Source organism: Mastigoproctus giganteus, chromosome 2 (assembly GCF_048544385.1).
Source record: "Mastigoproctus giganteus isolate SK-2022 chromosome 2, ASM4854438v1, whole genome shotgun sequence".
Classification (NCBI taxonomy): Eukaryota; Metazoa; Arthropoda; class Arachnida; order Uropygi; family Thelyphonidae; genus Mastigoproctus; species Mastigoproctus giganteus.
In genome coordinates this window covers 64374959-64390066 of record NC_143576.1, presented here as the reverse complement: position 1 = coordinate 64390066, position 15108 = coordinate 64374959, and the positions used below count along the sequence as shown (strand labels likewise).

General features: G+C 39.4%; 1 protein-coding gene across 1 annotated transcript in view; it reads right to left on the bottom strand.

Annotated features, from left to right (window-relative positions):
* The window catches only part of LOC150089320 (sodium channel protein para-like), a 2114826-nt gene that overhangs the window by 70340 nt on the left and 2029378 nt on the right, over positions 1–15108 (bottom strand). The window contains exon 32 of the mRNA XM_090389008.1: positions 10399–10669. Coding sequence (XP_090245134.1) covers positions 10399–10669 — 271 coding nt within the window. The remainder of the gene's footprint in view (positions 1–10398; positions 10670–15108) is intronic.

Below are 15108 nucleotides of genomic sequence, written 5' to 3'. Positions count from 1 at the left end.
AAAGAGAAAACCAAGTTTTTTAGATGCAGAGGAAGCAATATTTGTAATGTTTGTTTTGGGGCTTTACGGCGCAAGGACAGCAAAGGCCATAATGCGCCAATATTTGTAATATGCTTGTGCCAAGAGAGATTAGAAGTAAGGGTAATCCCCAAAAGAGATATATCATTTTGCCTAGAAATCGGAATGTCACTGAAGATAAGCGTAGGAGCAGAAGAATCCTTGTTGCAAGATATAAGATAAGACTGAGTTTTAGAAGGGTTGAAATCAACTAAGTTGTGTTTGCCCCACTGGAGAATTACCTGAAGATCGGCATTTAAGGAATTGGCAGCAAATTTTCGAGAAGTTGAAGCTGATTGAGCAGGACAAGGTTTCTCAAAATGGAAAGTGGAATGCAATGTGCTATCATCGGCAAAACTATGGATAGGATTTCCAGTCAATGGAAGAAGGTCATTAATATACAAGAGGAAAAGAGTGGGGGAAAGAACTGAACCTTGGGGGACACTGGCATTAGTGGAGAAGTTAGAAGACAGAGAGCCATCTACCATCACCCTCAGTGAGCGATCAGAGAGAAAACTGGATAACCAATTACTAAAAACACTTGGCAAACCATAAGATGGAAGCTTGTTTAGAAGACCTTTATGCCAAACACGATCAAAAGCCTTTGAGATGTCAAGAGCAACTACTTGTGTTTCACCAAACCTTTCCATTGAATTAGTCCATAAATGGGTAACACAAGCCAGAATATCACCAGTGGATCGACACTGACGGAATCCATACTGGCGATCGTTGATCAGACGGAAGGTTTCTAGGTAGTTTAAGAGTTGGCGGTTAATTGATTTCTCCATTACTTTAGAAAGAGTAGACGTTTTGTTGTTTGTTTTGTTTTTGTTTTGTTGGTTTTTAGGAGCATTAGCAACTAAGGCCATATTGCTCCGGGATATGCGGTGGTCAATTCTTGACCTTTCCGCATCCTCCGTATTTGGTGGTGACGGGCTCGAACCCCGGTCTAATCAAGAAGCGTGTGCTGCGCATTGCTGCTCCTTCCCACCTGGCTACGGAGGCGCCGAGTAGACGTAATTCCAATGGGACGATAATTGGATGGGAGTGATTTGTCACCCTTTTTAGGAACTGGCTGGATATGAGCAAATTTCCAATCAGAAGGAAAAGCACCTTTGGAATAAGAAAGTGAAAAATGGCGGCAAAGAATAGTTGTAAGTTTAGGAGCACAGGTTTTGAGAACAAGTGGAGAAATGACATCAGGACCTGGAGCTTTCTTAGCATCAAGATTCGTCAAAATCCTTCTGATATTCTTTTGACGGAAGACCACAGGAGGCATTGAATGGAGTGTGTTGGGAATGGTGGAAGGTGTTTTACCAAGATCATTAATACATGAGCTGGAAGAAAAATGGGATGCTAGCAGGTCAGCTTTATCCTTGGCTGAAGTGACAACAGAACCATCTGGTTTGGACAGGTGGGAGCAGAGATGGGCAAAGGTTGCGGCCAATAGCTTTGGCAAGAGACCAGAATGCTCGGCTACCATTAGGGCAAGAAGCAAGTTTTCTCTTAGCCTGTTCAAACTCTAGTTAGGACTGATTAATAACTGCTTTACCATTGTTGCGAGCTTTGCTGTAGGCAGAAAATGAAACTGAAGAATTAGAAACAAGCCAATTACGATATGCAACATTCTTCTCTTGAACAGCCTTGGCACATTTATTGGAAAATCAAAGTTTAGATTAAGGACGAGATTTTAAAGTGGAGTGTGGGATAAAGGATTCCATTCCTGCAAGAATAATTTCACTGACACGATCTGAGCAAATGTTGACTTCAGAAGTTTTGAAACAGTAATCTGACCAGGGAAAAGAAGAAAAGAAGTCTCGCAGGTCATCCCATTTTGCATTATTGTAATGCCAAACAACACGAGGTTAAGAATAGCCATGAGATAAAGGTTCCATTGGAGAAAAGACAATCACGAAGTTGTGATCTGAAGTGCCTAAAGGATCTCTCACTTTGACCGTGTACTTAGAAGGGTTGTTTGTTAGAAAAAGATCAAGCGTATTGGCTGTATGACTAGGATTGTCTGGTATTCTTGTAAGTAAATGAACAATCTGTGCTAGGTCATTAGTAATTGCAGAAGCCTCAGCATCTCGACCTTCTGGGTCGGTGTGACTAGAAAATGGAAGCCAGCTGGAGTTGTGAACATTAAAATCACCAAGGAATTACCTCACTCTTAGGAAAGTTGGACTGGAGAAAGTCAAGTTGCAAAGAGAGGAAGTCAAAGAGCTCCAGGTGATTAGTGGAGTTGGGAGAACGGTAGAGACAACAGATGAATTTGACACAATGAGGTAGAGATATTTTAAGCCAGAGAAGATCAAAGAGAGGAGATTCCAAATTTTCAAGTCTCTGACAGGGAATATCAGAATGGACATACACACAAGTACCACCTTTGAGGCGAAAGGAATCATACAGCGAATAATTTGGGCATCTGTGATGAGCAGTAGTTGAATGAACTGATAACTGAGATTGTGTCAGAAAAAGTACATGGGGTTTGGCAGACTGCAAGTGAAAATGGACATCGTTGAGATTAGAATTGAGACTACGTATATTTGTGAAATGAATCAGGAAGTGCTTGGGAGGTTTAGATCTTTTCGCAGATAAGCTTGCTCTATTAGTTTGACAATTCATGGTGTATTCAATAGTAAGAAAAAGTGTGTGGGACATGCTGTATGAAGTAATGAAATTTTTGGATATGGCATACACGTGGTAAGAATATACCCAGATCCTTGACATAACGTGGCCTCGACAATGCTCCCCGCATACACACTACTCGGACTCCCTCCAGTCACTATCTGGCAGAGTAGAGGTAGCAAGATTATACACTAGCTGATCCGGAAGCCTCCTAGAGAGTTACCAATAGGTTTGGTCCGGTGTACTATCTAGCGGCCGGCCTGCGAACACCGTTTTAGAGCTGTACCCTCGAAATGTAAGGAATATTGGATCTCGCCACGACATTCATCATAACCTCAAAAATCATCAATCATACTGCATGATGGAAGAGATAGGGAAGGGTTGGCCGGAACTTAGCTCTAGAGACTAAACATGGGTTACACCACTTCAAGCCTCCAATAAGCAAAGTGGTGGTATTTCACCGGTTGATGAGAGTCATCTACCACCTAGTACTGCCTGGTAACATAGAGGTGCGGCGTTCCTCCATGTGGTGTGGGCGCCACACCTCGACCCCTGCTTACGTTGGCTCACACTCCTAGAATCGCCTTTATATTCCAATTTACACCAATCCAATGGAATCCCTCTTCTGAGTCCAGTGATGCTTTCATAACTAGCATTAATGGATCAATTCACTCACTTGCCGCCTCCTTTAAGATTATAGGGTATATGCCATCATCCACAGGTGAGTGGATGATGGCATATACCCTTACTCACCTGTGTGGCGTGAAAGTTTTCTCATTAAATCAACATGTGAAATTTCAACATCATTAATTACATTTTTTTCAACTTCTCCCCCATAATTTCTCATTGACACGAAGGGTTTTTCTTCTGTAAATATCGATGCAAAGTAATTGTCGAGTTCATCTGCAACATCAGTATGCGTATCTAATAGTATACCATGCAATTACATATGTATCCGATCTGGTTTGTCCTTCTCTTCTTCTAGCCGAGTGGGTAAAGTACCTGCCCGGCAACCCAAAGGTCGCGGGTTCGATTCCCGCCTCGGGCTTGGATCAAAGTACTGCAAAAAACCTTGGGAGGTGCAATATGGCCACAGAAGCCGATGTGCCAACAACTACCAAATCAAAAAAAAAAAAAAAAAACCTTCTCTTCTTCTCATTTATATATGACAAATTCCTTAACTGCACTCTTTGCTCTCTTTATTCCTTATCCCCACTCTTTGCTCTATCCCAGACTCAGTAAAGATACTATAGTGAAAATTATACTTCGCTTAATAAAACGTCTTTCTCTTTCAGAAAATGATGAACATAATTCAACCATGCAAGCCCAACATGGAACAGAACATCAGGGTTCCACAAATTCTTTCCAAAATCAGAAATTGCCTGACTCCAATGAGATTTTAAAAGATGAACTTGAGTCGGAAATTAATGAAATACTTTTAACTATTTTTGCTAAAAAAGTTCAAAGCCTAGAAAATATGGACTGAGATCATATACGATTATCTCAGTACCAGAATAGAATCCGAAAGGGCGTTTTCTGCCACTAATCAAATATGTACTAAAATTAGATCCATTTTTAATGATCATACTATTGATTGCTTATGTTTCTTAAGAGCTCACTTTATTCGGACAGGTAGTATGGATGCTTAAACATAACTAAACTTTGCAGTAACAATATATATTTTTTGTATTTTTTTGTTTTTAGAATAACTGTATTTTTAATGATTTTTTCAGAATATTTATTATTGCAATAAATGTTTATTTAAAAATTCAAGTGATTACAGTACTTTTTTTTTTTCCCTACTGTATTAACTGTCATCAAAATTTATTGAGGAAAAACGTTCGTTTTTGGAATATTGGTATTAAGATTTTGACCGGTATTGTAAGCCCCAGCCATGGTATTACTCCACCTTGAATAAGTTGTTTGTGTTTTGTTTTTGGTAGTTGTTGGCGCATCGGCTTCTGTGGCCATAATGCACCTCACAAGGTTTTTGCAGTACTTTGATCCAAGCCCGAGGCGGGATTCGAACCCGCGACCTTTGGGTTGCCAGGCAGGCACTTTACCCACCCGGCTAGCCCGGTCGGCCTTGAATAAGTAACGCTTCACCTACGGATAGGGCTATTGTTACTTATTCCCTGCGGATACTACCACCCAGATGGCACTGTTTCAAGGTTTTTTGGCCCCTCATTGTAAAGGTATTCAAAATATGATATATAATTAAAATGATGCATTAAAACTACTACATTGGTAGTTTATTTGTTTGTATTGAGGTTTAGTGGCATATGAACTACGTGGGTCATAATGGGCCACTACATTGGTAGTAGAAATTATGTGTGCTGCATTACCCATGCATAAGTAAATTCCTTCATGTCTAGAATCTGTTTGAAGGCTAAAACGGGATTCATCAAAGAACAAACATGTACCCCATTTTCAAGGCTTCAAGCCACATGTTCATGGCACCAGTTTTGATGAGCTCTGCAGTAATTTGGGGTTAATGGGATACAAACCACTGGCTTCCTTGCAAAGAGTCCACTTGAATTGAGCCTTCTTAACATGGTCTTGTTGTTAAAGTTTTACCTATGTCCACAGCAACCTCAAGAGCCAGTTTATGACAGGACATTGGGGTTCCATCTTGCTTTTAGAGCCAGATAGTGGTCTGTTCTGGTTGACATAACCTTCGGATAACATTGGCAAGCAATAATGGCTCCTCTCTCTCCTGAAACCACTTCCATAGTGCCAAGACGACACTGTGCTGCCTCCACCTGTGACTGCCCAGCTTCAAGTCAGTCAACAGCCCACCATCTCAATGAACCATCTAAATGACAATGGACCCAAGGTCATCGTGAGTACTGGAGATGTTGCTATCCTGCTGAGCAAGCCAAAAAACAGAAATGAAGTGATGTGGTCGCAACTTGTGTTTTTATAGGCATGAGGCGCCTCCGTAGCCAGGTGGGAAGGAGCAGCAGTGCGTAGCACACAATTCTTGATTAGACAGGGGTTCGAGCCCGTCACCACCAAATACGGAGGATGCGGAAAGGTCAGGGAATGACCACCGCATATCCCGGAGCAATATGGCCTTAGTTGCTAATGCTCCTAAAACCAAATAACAACAACATATAACAACTTTTATAGGCATGAATAATTTGCATGATGTGGAGCTATGTGAGGTTTACAGGAATCTCCTTCTCGCCTGAGGTTGCCTTACCACCATTGCTGCCTCCTTTAATATAATTCGATTAATCTTTTGCGCCCCCAAGTTGCCTTTCTTATGTTAACCTTGAACAATTTCTATTCCACTTTCCTCTCAGATGTCTCAAAATAATTTAGCTTACTGTTACAATTTGTAAGCTAAATTATTTGTAAGCTAAAGAATTTGCATCTACCTTCAAATGTAAGGAATTAAAATTCCTTACATTTGAATCTAGATGCACAATACCTATTCAGTTTGTTATCAACATGAGCAGGATTGCAATAACTAAAACATAGTTAGCATTAGTTGAGGCATATGATGTAAGAAAGCAAGCTTATACAGCATCAGCCAAAAAAAAAAAAACACTTCCCATTTCACCCATCTAGTCACTCCAAATGTTTGTCTAGTTTAGCCTTAAATTTATTTAAGCTATCAACTTCCACAACAACAGATGGAAGTCTGTTCCAGCAATCAACTACCCGCTGGCTAAAGGCAAACTTCCGCACATCTATTCTACAACTGTCTTTCCTCAATTTGAATCTATGCTCCTCTCAGGTTCTTAATCTGAGCAAGCGGAAGAATCCCATCAGCACTGAGTCTGCTCAAACCATTCAAGGCCTTATACACCTTGATCAGATCACCTCGCAGGTGCCTAGTCTCTAGATGCTGGAACTTGCAGAACTTAAGCCTTTCTTCGTAAGTGCACCCAATTTCACCAATCCTTCCTAAAACGAGGCCTCCAGACCTGTATACAGTACTCAAGGTGTGAGCTAACCATTGCCTTATACATAGGGGGTAATCACTTCCTTGTCTCTGCTTGCAAAATTCCTATATATCATTGACAAAACTCCATGACCTGCTCTGGCACCCATCTGCACTGCTGAGAGAGCTTATATTTTAATGCTGCACAATTATCCCCAGGTCTTTTTCATTCTCCACCTCTCTGAATGTAGTACCACACAGTTGGTACATATCTCTTGGGTTACTGCTACCCATTTGCAGTACTTTGCATTTGTCAATGCTAAACTTCAGTTCCCACTTCTCAGCCCAACTGCCTAACTTTTATAGATCCTGTTGCAGTAGCATACTGTCTTTACGGTCATTAACAACCCTGCCAACCTTTGTATCATCTGCAAACTTGGACATTAAGCCTGAACTGAATCCTGGGGGACTCTGCTAATAAGATTAGTCCACGTAGAGCAGTGTCTATTTATTACCACTCTCTGCCGTCTTCCACTCAATCACCCTTTATCCATTGCAGTAACTTGCCCTTAATGCCATACCACTCCAATTTCTACAGCAGTATTCCATGTGCAACAGTATCAAAAGCTTTCCTGAAATCCAAGTATATGATATCAAAATTATTTTTTGCATCCAGTTCCTTTGTGACCACATCATAGTATCCAATGAAATTGGGCAGATAAGACTTCCCATTAACAAATTCATGCTGTGTCTGAGCTAGGTGATCCTGTATCACCTCTTTAACCAGCGACTTCATCATTTTCCCAGGAACAGAAGTTAAACTAACAGGTCTATAATTATTTGTGTCACCCTTTGACCCCCCTTTGTGAATTGGGGATACATTTGCACATTTCCAGTCCATAACTCTAAGGATGCTCTCATAATTATAGCTAAAGGTATACTTACTTTCCTTGCTGCCTCCTTCATTATAACTGGATAGATTCCATCTGCCCCAAGTGCCTTTTTTACGTTTAACTTCAACAATTTCTCCTCCACTTTGCTCTCAGTTATTACAAAATCATTTAGCTCCCTGTTAGAGTTTGATAAACTTCTGTCATTCTCCTCCTTGAATAACTCCTCATGGGTGAATGTAGATGCAAATTAATCATTCAGTTTATCAGCTACTTGAGCAGGATCATCAATCGTCGAACCATCCATGTTAAGTGGACCAATCTGATTCATCCCCTTCTTTCTAGAGTTTACATAAGTAAAGAAGTCTTTCTTTGCGTCCTTTGCCAAAGATTTCTCGTAATCTGCCTAACCTCCTTTGTGACTTGATTACAGACTAGCTTATATCTGCCATAGGCTTCTGTGTGGCCTGATAATTTATATGCATCCCATGCATTTTTCTTCTCTGCCACAAGCCACATCAATTCATCTGACATCCATTTAGGACTGAACCGTGAACAGTATTTCTTAGTTGGTAGGAAAAGCCTAGTAGCCTCCAAGGTTAAGTCCCCTGAAGGCAACATCATCAGTTGATCCCACTGTATAGAATTTAAAAACTATCTGAGACCACTGTAGTCACCATTATGAAAAAAAAAAAAATTCCCTTTACCCTTGATGGTAGTTACATCTTTAAGTAAATCCAAGATTAGTACATTGTGATCACTGTCACCTAGTGGTTCGTTTATCTGCAAATTCTTAATGCATGAATAATCATTGCTGATAATCAGATCAAGGGTATTACTCCCTGTGGTTGCCCCTAATGCGATTAGTCTCATTAGTTCATCTGACATCCATTGAGTAGACCGGGGTTCGAGCCCGTCACCACCAAATATGGAGGATGCAGAAAGGTCAGGGAATGACCACCGCATATCCCGGAGCAATATGGCCTTAGTTGCTAATGCTCCTAAAAACCAAACAACACACAACATCCATTGAGGTCTAATCCTTGAACAGTTCGCAGTTGGTATAAAAAGCCTCATAGGTTCTATAATATAGCATATGTTGAGGAGCAATGTCTTTAATGATATAACATATGTTGAGGAGCAATGTCTTTAATGATAATATTTTGAAAAATTCATAAATAACGATTGAAAAGTAAGTCTGGAATTTATAACCAGTACATCACATCATTTGTGGCTTTTTAATTCTTATATGCATCAGAGGCAGGAAACATGCTAAATGATGTAACTGTTTTAATGGAGATTGCCGTAGAGGTTAACAAATGGAAAAAAAAGGGGGGGGGGGGTAGAATCAGGTAGAAAATGTGACATCAATGAACATATTGCTTTGTTCACATATTTTAAATTGCCTGATTTTTTTTTCCCCCACTTTTGTCATTTGTTACCTCTACAGTAATCTCCATTAAAAACAGTTACATCGTTTATAGGCTATCCGTCTCAACCACCCATGGAAGCATATTATTGCAGTAATCAACAACTTGCTTGATAAATGAAAAACTTATGCAGTCCATCCTAAACCTCTTCACCTATAATTTGAATTTATGGCCTGTAGTTCAGGAATCATTTATAACAGCGAAAATTTCATTCTCATTCATTTTACTTTCTCCTCACAGAGCCTTATACGCCTTAATTAAGTCTCCTCTAAGGTTCCTTGCTACAGCCCATATATTCGAAGTCTTTCTTTATATAGCATCCTTTTGCTGATTCTTTTGCATGTGTGTATTTCTTATTTGCTAAAGGCATTATATCATCTGAATTTAATGCTGTACTACTAACCTGATTTTGGGTATGCTTACATGCCCGAAATCCACTCTTCATTTGACTCACATTTTAGACAGGTGTGATGAAGAAAGGAATGAGTTGTAAGCTTCGACACCCAAATGGGGTTTCATTAGTGCCGAAAGGAAAGGGTACAGCATGGGATAATTCTTCCATGTCTGGGGGCGCCTCCGTAGCCAGGTGGGCAGGAGCAGCAGTGCATAGCACACGCTTCTTGATTAGACCGGGGTTCGAGCCCGTGCCCACCAAATACGGAGGATGCGGAAAGGTCAGGGAATGACCACCGCATATCCCCGGAGCAATATGGCCTTAGTTGCTAATGCTCCTAAAAAACAAATAACAATAACAATAACCATGTCTGGGTGGTGATGTAGGCGATGGAAAAAATATTTTTTCCTTATCTTTATGTTCAATAATTTGGATTCACTATCCCTTTATCCAATAATTTGGACTGACTATCCCTTTGTCCTCCATAGCCGAGTGGTCAGGAGCGGAAGTGCAATAACACACGCTCATTGAGTAGACCGGGGTTCAAGCCCCTGACTACTAAATACGGATCGGTCAATCTGCCAACCCGCACTGGACCAGCATGGCAGATTCTGGTCCATTTCACTCAATATGAATCATTGAGGAGGCTTTCATCATGCAGTGGATTGATAATGGCTGCAGTTTACCTTTACCTTTTTTATCCCTCTGTCCTCAGAGTTAGTGAAATTTTACTATATATGGATAATATGTAATGTGAACGAAAAAAAGAAATAATAACGGCCAGATTTGTATTTCTCCGATTTTAATGAAATTTTAACTATCTCAAAATCTTTCTAGAAAAGCCAAATATAAAATTTTATGAAAATTCATCCACAGAGTCTAGTTTTACCTGTAGGATGATAGAGGATGTGGTGAAAACAATATTTTGTTTATGCACATGCAAATGTGCCTAAAAAACAGAAACACAGAAATTTTAAGTTAAAAAAGTATGGTTAAGGCTGAAATGTCCATTGTATTGTATTGTATTGTATTTAATTCTAATTGTACAATATGAATAAACTATAATATAAATAACACAAACAGAATAAAGACTTCATGAATGCTTACCAAGGATGGATAGGGTTACAACTACAAAATCAAAGACATTCCATGGCTCTTTGAAATAGTACCACCGGAAGGCAAATATCTTGAGCAGACATTCCGCAGTGAAGATTGCAATGAAGAAAACATTGAGTCTTTCTAGGACCAGATCATACAGTCCTGATTGCTGATAGTGGTCCATAGCCATTACAGTCATGTTAAGTCCAATGAATAACATGATTGCCATATCAAATTTGCTGTTGGTTGTCAGATCAAACACTATTGCTTGAAGCTTAAACTAGAAAGGATAACAAGTATTTTTTTTAGAGATTAATAAATCTAAAATAGAAAACATTTTTCATTTTTCAACAAGAGAATTAGTATTTATCTGTACTTCACAGTAATAATAATAAGGAAAATAAGAAAAAAAAAAAAAAAGACTTTTATTAATTCAAATTCAAAACCTTTCAATGCTATAATGGTTAAAAACATTATGTTAGTTTAATGGAAATTGATCAATATTATCAAACTTAACAAGAAAAAAAAATAAAATGAAATTTTAATTTCCTCATGCTATGGCTTCAGTTTGTTAGCTCTGATTCTGATCATTTTCTAGAGTGGCCACTGAAGTATAAAATAGCAAGAGGAAAGGCTGAGAAAACTAAGTGGTGGAATTTAGAGAAATTGAAAGATAGACTTGTTGAAACAAAGTACCAGACACACTTGGGCCAAAGACTGCAGGAACAGGAAAACAATGACAAGATTGAAGATGAATAGACTTGCATAAAGGAAGCAATTCTGGGTGCGGCACGCATAACCTTGGGTGAGACCTCAAGACTGAGGAATGATATGATGATAAGTGCCGAGTAGCAGTAGAATTGAAGAGACAAACCAGGATGAAATGTTTGCAGCAGAACAGCAGAGTGACTAGTGAACGACACAAGGAAAAATGGATTGCTGCAGTTAGGATATGTAGAAAGAAAAGGAGAGAAGTTTTGAGGAAGGTCAATGAAATGGTGGAACATTACAACAAGAAGGAAAGTAGAAAGTTTCATAACAAGATTAAAGAAAGTACACAGGAATTCCAATCAAAAGTTACTGCATGTAGAGATAGTGAAGAAAACTTGCTGACTGAAAGAAAGGAGGTTCTGAAACGGTGGAAAGAGCATTTTGAGAGCATCTAGACAGAAGGTAAGACTGAAACAAAACAGCTATTGTACTATACAGTAGAACCGCATATTGAAGACCCTAGCTTCGAAGAAATTCAAAAAGTTATTAAGTGCTTAAAGAACTTTAAAGCAGCAGGAGCTGATAGAATAACTGCAGAGTTGCTCAAGAATGGTGGAGTGACACTATGGAGAGGAATATATAAACTGATACTATTAATATGGTCTGAGGAAAATATCCTGGATGAATGGACACTTGGAATCATGCAGCTGATTCACCAGAAGGGTGATGAACTGCTTTGCTCTAACTATAGAGGTATTATATTGCTGAGCATTACTTACAAGGTTTTGTCAGGAGTTATTTATAACAGACTGGCAGAATATTCAGAGAAAATCATTGGAGAATATCAGTGTAGTTTCAGATCCAATTGCTCAACAACTAACTAGATTTTCATCTTGAGACAGATACAGGAAAAAGCATTTGACTACAATATACAGTTATTTAACTTATATGTAGATATCAAACAAGCTTTTGATTCCCTCAACAGAGAGGAAATGATAAATGATCTCCTTCCCTTGGGCATACCTGCAAAGTTGTTTATGAAAAACTAATGAAGTCCATAAAAGCAACCCTGGCTGGCTTTAAAGCAGTGGTGAGAACTGACGAGTTTACGACTCCCTTTGACATTAACCCCGGTGTTAGACAAGGTGATGCACTCTCTACGGTGTTATTTAACTTGGTTTTAGAGACAGCTGTCAGAAAATTAGAAGTGACTGGGCACAAAGACAGTGTAGGTCTTTGCTGATGATGTCGCTATTATCAGTAGGACTAAAGGAGCACTGGAGGATACAGTGGCCAGGCTGGATAGTGAAGCACAAAGAAGATGACTTAGGATAAATGAAGCAAAGACAAAATAAATAGAAGTCCAGAGAATGGCAGATAACATGGAAAATTTAAGAACCAGCAGCTTCTCGTTTGAGCATGTTCAGAATTTCACCTACCTAGGTGCTCAGATAAATCAGTCAAACTGTATTAATAATGAAATTAAGTCCCATATCCTGAGTGGAAACAAATGTTTCTGTGCACATGAAAAACTAATGAAGTCCAGAGTATTGAACAGACATCTAAAATTATGAATATACAAAAATCTCATTAGACCAGTTGTGAAGCTTGGATATTAACGAGTTGTTGAGAGCGTAGAATTTTACGAAAAGTTTTTGGGCCCATACAAGACATTGATGGATCCTGGAGGATCAGAATGAACCATGAACTTGACTATCTTATTCAAGGTGTGGACATAGTTAGATCTGTGAAGGGTCAGAGACTTGCCTGATTGCTGATTGGGACATGTTATTAGAATGGATGACAGCAAAACAACTAAGAGTATAATAAAATGGAACCCTACCAGTAGGTGGGCGAGATGATGACAGCGGAAAAAATGGATGGATGACGTAGAATAGGACATAAAGCTCATTAGAATAAGAAGTTGGAGAAGTTTGACTTCTGGGAGGGCTTATTGATAGAACATCATTGAGAAGGCTAAGACCCACCCTGGGTAATAATGCCAGAAGCAGAAGAAAAGATACAAGTTAAAAATTATCTTCAGTTTTAAATTTTTATTCTACTTTCCGTGTTGCTAATCTAATACGAACTTTTATAATTAAAGGCTAAAAATTATATCTGTGTTAGTACATAATATTTACCTGCTAGTGATGGTGTAGGTGAAATTTTCACTCCACACTTGTCAAAATGTATTTCATATTAAAAAATATAAACATAACAGTCCTGTTACTCAGTTCCCTTCAAGGAAATTCCAACTGACAGTAACAACTATCAAGAGCTCTGCCAGAGATTTGTGTGCATTATAACATGTATAGACTGCACCCAGGCTGATATGCATGTTGTGCAAGCTGAAAAACCTGAAATGTGGTTGTTGTACACATTGGCACTAATGATCTTAAGAGTAAGAGATCTGCAGATTTATTTAACAAGTACAGGTCAATGCTGAAAAAAATTGCGAGTTAGGGTTAAATTTGAAAGTGTCTGCAATTCTGCCCAGACACGATAGGAGGGAGTATATGATTAGCATTAGCATTAGTAGAGGCATTTGATGCAAGAAAGCAAGCTTATGCAGCATCAGCCAAAAAAAAAAAAAAAAAAAAAAAACCCACTTCCACTTCACCCCTCTGTTCGTTCAAAATACCTGTCCAGCTGAGCCTTAAACTTATTTAGGCTATCAACCTCCACCACAAGGGATGGCAGTCTGTTCCACCAACCAACCACCCGCTGGCTAAAGGCAAATTTCCGCACGTCTATCCTACATCTGTCTTTCCTCAATTTGAATTTATGCCCTCTCAGGTGATTTTTCTGAGCTAGAGGAAGAATCCCATCAGCATTGAGCATGCTTAAACCATTCAAGGCTTTATACACCTCTATCAGATCACCTCGCTGGTGCCTAGTCTCCAGACACTGTAATTTGCAAAACTTAAGCCTTTCTTCGTAAGAGCACCCCTTTGTTCCATTCACTAATCTTGTTGCCCTTCTCTGTACTCGTTCCAGCAGCTCTATATCCTTCTTGAAATGAGGCCTCCAGACCTGTATACAGTACTCTAGGTGTGGCCTGACCATTGCCTTATACAATGGAATAATCACCTCCTTATCCCTGCTGGAAAAATTCCTGTATATCATTGACAATACTCCATGAGCTACTCTTGCAGCCCGTCTGCACTGCTCAGAGAACTTCATATCTGCCTGCACAACCACCCCCATGTCCCTTTCATTCTCTACCACTGTCAGTGTAGTACCACAGAGTTGATACGTTGCTCTGGGGTTGCTGTTTCCCATGTGTAGTACTTTACATTTGTCAATGTTAAACTTCATTTGCCACCTCTCAGCCCATCTGCTCAACCTTTCCAGATCCTGTTGCAGCAGCATAGTGTCAGTAGTGTCCTTGACAACCCTGCCAACCTTTGTATCATCTGCAAACTTGGACATTAAGCTTGATATACCCTCATCAATATCATTTATAAATACAGAAAACAATAATGGACCCAACACTGAGCCCTGAGGGACTCCACTAATAACGTTAGTCCACGATGAGCAGTGTCCATTGATTAGAGAGCCTTGTCAATCAATTCAGCCCTGGAGAGATTGTGCAAGGCTCACGGGACAGAATTTTTTCAGTGTGGTCTATTTCCTAACAGGAGAGACTGCTTCCCACACAGTCTCTCCTGTGTGAGGAGTGTGTTACGGACCTAATGACTCTGATGAATACAATGAACAGTTGTGCAGAGAAATAGAGTGGGCCAGTAAATTAAAATGTCTTGTAATGGGGAATTTTAACTTTCCAGATATTGACTGGAACTTGTGGGTTGGTCACTCACATACTAGCAAGACTTTTGTTTTAGTGGCGCATTGTTTTATAGAGCAACATGTTCGAGAGGCAACTAGAGGGAGTAATACTCTTGATCTGATTATAAGCAGTGATTATTCATGCATTAAGAATTTACAGATAAAAGAGTTTTTCCTTTCATAGAGGTGACTACAGTGGTCTCAGACAGATTTTTAATT